The 8,911-nt window shown below is 34.9% G+C and overlaps 2 protein-coding genes across 2 annotated transcripts in view; one reads left to right on the top strand and one right to left on the bottom strand.

The window, feature by feature from the left end:
- Window positions 1-4,394, bottom strand: part of LOC117105048 (UPF0577 protein KIAA1324-like) — a 17,615-nt gene extending 13,221 nt beyond the window's left edge. The window contains exon 1 of the mRNA XM_033246058.1: window positions 3,979-4,394. Coding sequence (XP_033101949.1) covers window positions 3,979-4,188 — 210 coding nt within the window. The 5' untranslated portion in view covers window positions 4,189-4,394. The remainder of the gene's footprint in view (window positions 1-3,978) is intronic.
- A 106-nt stretch (window positions 4,395-4,500) lies between these two features.
- LOC117105520 (uncharacterized protein C1orf194 homolog) lies at window positions 4,501-8,607 on the top strand. Its single transcript, XM_033246689.1, has 4 exons — window positions 4,501-4,720; window positions 6,103-6,219; window positions 6,723-6,838; window positions 7,214-8,607. Exons 1-4 carry the CDS (start codon window positions 4,628-4,630, stop codon window positions 7,407-7,409), a joined length of 522 nt encoding a protein of 173 aa, XP_033102580.1. The 5' UTR covers window positions 4,501-4,627; the 3' UTR covers window positions 7,410-8,607.
- Window positions 8,608-8,911: the final 304 nt, after the last annotated feature.

Genomic DNA, 8,911 nt, shown 5'->3' with positions numbered 1-8,911 from the left:
ACCCCTTTCCATCCGGGCCACTAACAAAACATGTCAAGCCTCTATCGGTCGGCAACCAAATGTTGGATCATCATCAAAGCTGTAACTTACAGTACAGTACATGTATGTTCTAAAAATGTCTCAAAAAGTGTAAAATAAAGAGACCAGGGATGTAGTTATGGTGGGCAGAGATGGGTGGGGCCACCCAGCCTTAAGTGTTAGACCCAGTCTAAAGCGAATTTCATGGCCCTTCAAGCACTTTTATTACCCCCCTGCCCATCCATAAAATTCAATCTTATTATTTAGAGTTTACCAATTATCACCCACCCACAATAAAAAGGTCTGCCACCCTTAGTTTTCCATTGCTACAACCCTGAAGGGCCCAAAATTTACTAGTTTCTCTGCATGTCAATGGATAAATAACTGAACTATTTTTTTTTTATGTAATAATTCTAGATTTTTTTAAAAGAGATCTACACAGGAGAAATAATTTAATATCTTACAGCTACCTGTACTGTAGACTAGAAAGGCATTTCCCATTTATTTACTACTTTTTAAGTACTTTTTAATGATATTTGAGATTAGCTCTATTAAAAAGTTCCAGATTATTTCTTTAAAATGTACAGAATAACAAAAATGTGACATTTACCAAAATAACAATTGTAATTTTCTGTTATACTGTACTGTAAATATTCATTGATCCTTGAAGCAATAAAATGAGTATTGTGCTCCTTTTGTTCTTATGTTTATGACCTTTAACCCTGCGATACAATATCTGTCCGAATATACAACCTCCAGTACAGAGTATTATTATGGATACTGTCAACAGATTTATTATAAAATATATGGCTAGAAATATTTTAAGATATATTTTTTGTAAATAATAATTTTTTTTATTTTAATTTTTTTTATTTTAATTTTTTTTAATGATTGATGGAATTGTGGTAAATATTTCAATGTTTTACAGTTCCCCACTATCAATTACCTTTTACTACAGTAAAGCTTTAGAAAACATACAATAGGCTTACTTTTAACAATAATAAAATTAATTTGATAAAAAAGAAAAAAGTACTTAGTTAAATCATGACTACAATATTACTGATATTTCTTTTTTAATCTACTGTGGATGAATGATAATTTTCCATGGTTTTCAAAGAGTTAATTTTTAAAGAATTACACTTCAAAAAAAATATATCAATTTTTATTAATTTATAGACATCTAAAAAATTATTACAAATTGCTGGCAAAACTTGAAGCATATAATTTCGTATATAAAGATTGTAGCAATTGTATGGAACATTTTATCAGGCCTTATAAATTATCATCATAAAAATCTGTATTTACTGTAGGCATTCTCCTACATCACAATATGAATCGAATCAAAACCATACATCTATGATATTCTATTTCCTGGCATAGGCGCACCTTGGCACACCTCAGCAATACTATGGTAAATTGTGATCCGTGAGTGTGATTTAACTTGATTTTCGATTGGATAACATTTTGTATTTATCATATTTTTGGAATTTTTAATACTAGACTGTGTTGCGTTTAAATACTAAAGGGTAAAAATAAAAAGAAAAATACACATTTTCTTTACCCATAAAACCAGAATATGTTATATTACTAACTGTGTAAAAATAAATAAAAAGAAAATTACACATTAATAATACGCAGGGTAAAAAATTATATTTAATAATTATTTTTAATATTTTGTATTTATTTTTAAAGTTTTAATATTACAGTACTACCTAACAGTCTGAAATGATTTTTTTGGGATACTAGCATGTAAAAACCGAAATATGAAAACTGAAATATGTAATAAATCTGCTTCCTATTGATTTTAATAATATAGTTAACCAAAATTTGTACCATTAATATTCACTGCACATTATTTTGATTAAGTCAAGTTCACTAGCAGCCAAAATTAGTGTCATTAAGAGCAAAGCTATTCCGCTAATATAATATTTTCCTGTTTGTCTAAGTAGTGCCTCAGTCAGAACAAAGTTGCCCAAATCAATACTGTAAATACATTTTTAAGATTGCCATTCAACCCACCATTAATGGACAGACTAACAAACATGTACAGGACTTACAGTGTACAGGTATGTGTGTAGTCCATACAGTACTTGTAACTGTAGGCTACTGTACGTAGTGAGATACAAACTGAAGGTGGGAGAGGGGAACGTGGAATATTATTAAACTTGTACCAATTCACTGCACATATTTTAATTATATTAAGTCAAGTGCTGGCAGTCACAATTAAGTGCAGAGATGTTCTGCCAATATTTCTCTTTAGTGTGTCCGTCAGAACAAACTTGCTCAAATCAATAATGCATTTTTAAGAGTGATATTTAACCCATAGTCCATACAGTACTTGTAACTGTAGGCTACTGTACATAGTGAGATACAAACTGAAGGTGGGAGAGGGGAACGTGGAATATTATTAAACTTGTACCAATTCACTGCACATATTCTAATTAAGTCAAGTGCTAGCAGTCACAATTAAGTGCGGAGATGTTCTGCCAATATTTCTCTGTTTGTCATTAGTGTGTCCGTCAGAACAAACTTGCTCAAATCAATAATGCATTTTAAGAGTGATATTTAACCCATAGTCCATACAGTACTTGTAACTGTAGGCTACTCTACGTAGTGAGATACAAACTGAAGGTGGGAGAGAGGAACGTCGAATATTATTAAACTTGTACCAATTCACTGCACATATTTTAATTATTAAAGTCAAGTGCTAGCAGTCACAATTAAGTGCGGAGATGTTCTGCCAATATTTCTCTGTTGTCTTTAGTGTGTCCGTCAGAACAAACTTGCTCAAATCAATAATGCATTTTTAAGAGTGATATTTAACCCATAGTCCATACAGTACTTGTAACTGTAGGCTACTGTACGTAGTGAGATACAAACTGAAGGTGGGAGAGGGGAACGTGGAATATTATTAAACTTGTACCAATTCACTGCATATATTATTTTAATTATATTAAGTCAAGTGCTAGCAGTCACAATTAAGTGCGGAGATGTTCTGCCAATATTTCTCTGTTTGTCTTTAGTGTGTCCGTCAGAACAAACTTGCTCAAATCAATAATGCATTTTTAAGAGTGATATTTAACCCACCATTAATGGATCTGAAATGATTACTACAGTATGCCATGAATAATACTGTATGCTGCGAGCTTACTAATTGGAGGAAATATTAAATGACTTTAAGGCCACTGTAAATACATTACATGTTTCTTGCCAGCCGCCTTCTCATGATTTTAAGCCCCGCATCAAAAAAATTTATATTTGTGTCTTAAAAAAAAACACTGAGGTATTATAGTCAAAAAGTACAGGCTGAAAATCCGAATCACCTCACTGTGAAATGCACTCAAACTATTGTGTATAGTATGTCGCAGCAAAATCGATCACAGAATGTGTATCATCGCGGACCACCATACATCCATGCTTTTAATTCTAGACACGTGATCTTTGACCTACGTTATTGAATTCTGTGAAAAATACTGTGATAAATAATCAAAGTTGACAACAAATCCATCACCTCAGGAGAACCATGTACAGTATGTACTTCCAGCAGCCTAAACTGCACTTGGTCAAAGAAATAAATGTGGGTCACAGGTGGCTAACTAAACCTGATAGTGGCCGACATGTGTTTAATCAAAAAGATTATAGCTCCAAAGAAGGTGATATTAATTTCATTTATTACAAAGAAGTTACGAAGTCCTGTAGCTGGTAGTGGTACCGGTGGATGGATACCGGGTACTGTACAGGTAGCTCAAAAACAAAGACGAAGTGACCCTTTGGGTAACTAGGCCTACATTACATTCACTCATATGACAATGACATTGTACGACAAGATGATGATTTTCTCTCAAAACTCAGACAAAAAAAGGCCCACAAGATGTCCATATGGCCTGGATGAAGACCTGATTTTATACTACTGCTGAACTTTTGGTTAAATGTCTAAATATTTAAATTTGAATACCGTACCAGTTGACAAGTTGGTAAAGTTTGCTTCGCAGGTGAACCACCAGCATCACCTGTTGTTGTAGAGGCTGGAGAAGATACCTTCTTCTTTGATGATGGACTACTACTACATTGATGAATGCACTGCAGTGTGAAAACAAAAATCACAACAGCTGGAATACAGCCACGAAACCCTGCAATGCGGTGACTTCTTCTTTGACTTTGCGAAGCCATCTCGTTCGTATAGTTAATACTGGCAGGTGAATCTCGTAATCTGAAATTCCACAAATACAAACGATACTCTTTGTCTTAGACAATAGATGGATTTTTAAAAATAATGAAAAGTACGCATCCAAGCTCCTTTCTCATGCGATAACACCACACAAACATAGGCCTACGATTGATGATTGACGATACGCAAAATATTAAAAATCCACTAGAAACACAGCGCCCCCAATATATTTTAGCCGCAACTGACCATACGCTGCGATCACACAAAAGACGACTGGTGCACAACGTACTGCAGTTGCTAAGCAGCGAACGCTGTGTCTTCACATCTGGTACATTCACACGGTCTTTCCACGCGCGAGATATTGCTCTCTCTAGACGAAGTCTGTATTTGTTACTAGAATAATACTACCACACAACTCTTTCTCTTACATCTTGATTAAATATGAGTCATATGATGGAGTTATCTAACAGGAACCCATACCCATTCCCACAAATTCAAAATGATGAAGATTTTGTAGGCACAAATAAAGTACAGGTAAGTCGGCAAGAGTCAAAAATCGGCCTAGGAGGGAGGGCTTAGGCCATAAGAGACAGCCTTGGCACACCTCAGCAATACTATGGTAAATTGTGATCTGTGAGTGTGATTTAACTTGATTTTCGATGGGGGGGGGGGGGGGTGCGATTCCCCCGACGAGGGGTCAGATTTGCCCGACGAACTCATTTTTGTTATAATTATACAAATGCACCCTCCAATAACACCCCTCTATCATCTAGGCCTATATGCATACTAATTCATAGAACTCTCTATTCCGAGACCACTTTTTAAAAAAAAGCACCAAATAGGCCTAACAACAGAGACAATCTGTTAAAATTACTAAGTAAACCCATCAAACCACGAGACCACTTACGGGTCCCAAACGTGGTTTTTCGAACTGCTTATTATGGATGTTATTGTAAACAGAAAAGGTTTTCTCATTGTTTATCCTAAAATACGAAATACAAACATGAATGTGTTACTGTACATCAATTACCCATGAACAAACACACTTCCATGTGCGATTAAAAAAAAAACGAGAAAAAAAAAAGAAAAAAAAGGTAAGAACGAAAAAGATAACGAAAGGCCAAAATGAACGGATAGAATCGAGACGACCGAATCAATCCTAAGAAGGGATTAGTTTAGGATGGTTGGATAATAGATATACAGTACAGGTAATTTGCATGTGACGAGCAATCTTTTATTATGGTACCTCTTCGGTATTACCAAATCTCGTATCGGTTTTACAATAGCCATGGTTGGTGTATTGGATAGATGTATGAAAACTGTTCCTATTGTTCCTGGTGGCAGGACAAGAATTGATCACTGATTAGGAATATTTCACAGCTGTTCAGCATTACACAAAAGCTGCCCTTTGTTCACCTGTATTTTATGTGCACTTATATTAAACAAAGGTGGTATTTGCTAAGCTAATACTAGTTAGTCCAATGTCTAGTACTAGGACTTTATACAAGTCCACACATACTCCCTTGTTGCTGATACAATACAACGTGATTTAGTAGCAACACCAGCAAGTGGGGGTGGGGGGTTAAGGAACAAAATGACTCCGTTCAGAAAATCTCCCCCCCCCCCCTCCTACCTGTCTATTCTTAAAATTTGCTACAACCATGAAGGCCTACTTCTGTCAGGGATCTTGGGGGTCTTCTTGAGGACCTTCGACCTTTCGTCGAAAATATTAATTTATACTTAGTTTCTAATACATTAGAACCCTTATTACATAGGCCCTGTTACGGGCCATTACATGCAATAGGCCCTGTTAATGGCATCTGACTCTCCGCCCCCTTCCTAACACTCTTTTTCCCCTAGTATTTTTTCATTAATCATCATTTACATCTGTCTAAGAAGGTGTCATTATATTTTAGAAAAAACCATACGGTGATCCAACACACATTGCTCAAAGAAAAGATCCTTGGAATAGACTGAACTCAACACCTACTCTAGCCAGCGCAAGACGTGAGGTGTATCACCACGACCCAAAGGTAAGATAAATGTGTAGTATTTAAATTCCATAGATAAGCCTTTAAAAAACACACATAAATAGGCCTACCCATCCTAAATATTCATTCATACAGGGGAAATAACCCTAACCCCTGTGTGAAACTTATGCTTTATACCTGCGAATGTAAATCGATGATTTGTAGTAATGCATTCGCGAGAAGAAGATTCATACAGACCTAAAAAAAAAACTAATAAAATTTCCTAAATACACACACTCGTCACCCATATTCGCATCTTAAACATGTACTGTATGAAAAAGCCATAAACTCATTGTACATAACAGTGGCGTACCTCCCCCGGGCCCCCTCTATTTTGAATTCCTGGATCCACCACTCCACTGCACAATACCTGGACCTCCCAAATATATTTAAAATCCCAGCCATAAACGCATCTCAAACGCTTCTCTTTCGATAGGTTCGAAGCAAGGGCGGAAATACAGGCAGTTTATTTAATCATTAATTATGTATATTTGCTTTATCTTTAGGCACCACAAGACAGCTTAGATTTTATTCTGAAGGCTCACTATGACCACCATGGCCAGTTTCTGAGCAACAGAACTGAAACACTTCACCAATCAGAAACATTCACGGAAGATCATGGGTAAGATTTAAATGTGTTTCATTTTCATTGAAATATATAATCAAAAATATATTACAGTATTATAATATAATGATAAAAATGATAAGATGATATTTTCGATTTCGATAATGAATACGATAATAAAAATGATGATGATGATGATGATGATGATGATGATAGATTATTATTATAATGATGATGACGAAAACGACGATGATAACGAAGATGTACGATGATGATGACAAAGATGATGATAATACTAATGCTGAGGATGATAAGGAGGACGATGACGAAAATTGGGGGTATTGTTAATTGTTATTAATTTATTCATTTAACAGCAATTTTATTTAAAATGCCAACAAATAAAATAATGCATTGGCTTTTCGTTTATTACAGACGTATTCTGAAGAACAGAGTCGTGGAAGAAGAGAAAAACTTTGACCCCATGTCACCTCCACTACGCACAATCGAAATCCTTAATCCAAAGAGGGAGAGTTTACACAGTGTTGAAGGGGCCATCGAAAGCCATCACAGCGCACAAACCAATAATGGCTACTCAAGAAAGCATGATGGCGGATTCTACACAACTTAGTGCCATTCTAACATTATTTATAATGTAAATAAATATGCAAACATTTCCTAGCCACTAATAAACAAAAATTTACATTCTGTCATTTTTATAGAATTAAAGCGTTCTGAAGAAACACAATAAGTATGCATGCTTTTAATATTCCATTTAGTGTATTCGCTTTTTGTGTGAAATTACAAAAATGTCTTCTTAATTATTTTGCAGTATATTAATATCTATTATATTTTACCATTGTTCTTTTAAAAAAAATGAGTAAATCATTGTATTACTAATCCCTGCAATATGTTATACCAAAGAATGCAGGCCAATAAAATAAGAATTATAACTTAGTTCACGATGTATAGGCCTATGTCTTGTTTTCTTTACTTGTGAGTGTTTAATAGTTCACATCCGATAGTCAATTAATTTAAGGGTTATGTGTTGACAACGGACCGTTTACGCTCAGCCCAGCTGAAGTTTGGTTTCCATAGAATCGCTACACAGTCGCTACAGTGTTTTCACTGCAATTCTTACACTGCGTAGCTGTCCCCGACGCAATCATCGGGAATTGAGCGCTCCCTGTTTCTACGATGGACTTATTAATAGTTAAAAGGTCCATGATTCAACTGTGCATCGATCTAACAGTCGTGCCTGTCTTTGTTAGACAATCGCATATTTTTGGACCTTTTCAATATGTAGGCCTACGTTACGCGTACAGAGGGTGGGTGGGGGAAGGGGGTACGGAAAGGAAGGTGATAAACCCCAGTGGTGCGAGAATTTCCAAAATGAAATTTTCCCTACCGCAGCTATAAACTACTGCATAACAAAATGAACAATATGTTAAAACTCAGGTTTCATTAGAAAACAGCTGCATTTTAGTTATTTTTTTAAACATTGACTTAACAAAACAGATGTTGAACAATGACTGTTGACTGTTAAATGCTCTGATAACTGAACAGAAAATCTCAATTCAATATGGTACATTTTTTAGTTTTTCAAAATTTAATTTTCTTCACTGCGTGGCAAGTCAGAGACGTGTTTTTTTTTCTTTTTTTTTTCTTGTGCGATTTTACGATGCTAACAGAATATTCGAATAAAAATAATTTGTTGACATTTATTTTAATGATGGAATAACGATTAATTATTTTATAAAGATTAACGTCATGGCGATGTTTTATAAGGTCTAAGTAAAGAAATATTAAATCAGTCTATTTGGAGTGTACATCGTGTTACATTTATCGTGTGATATGTTACGTATTAAAGCACTTTCAACAATAGGTATTGATTGGATATTTTAGTACTATTTAGTTTCGTGCTGCACATAAATGTTACAGCAGTCGTCAGATAAAATATCTAATAGGCACTGTGTTGAACCATTATGTATGGCACAAAACTAAATATTTATAAAATGTCTAATCAAACATACTGTTGAAGGGCCTCATATTTTTATTTTAATTCGCTCTGGTTGAGCATCTGCTGATGATATTGCGCAACGTTCAATTACTGTTGTTAGGTGGGAATCGGAA

The sequence above is a fragment of the Anneissia japonica genome, unplaced genomic scaffold (genome assembly GCF_011630105.1).
Source record: "Anneissia japonica isolate Jap-2015-1 unplaced genomic scaffold, ASM1163010v1 scaffold640_len1575945_cov177, whole genome shotgun sequence".
Taxonomy (NCBI): domain Eukaryota; kingdom Metazoa; phylum Echinodermata; class Crinoidea; order Comatulida; family Comatulidae; genus Anneissia; species Anneissia japonica.
Note: the sequence above shows the minus strand (reverse complement) of the source record. Positions and strands in the feature narration are given on the sequence as shown.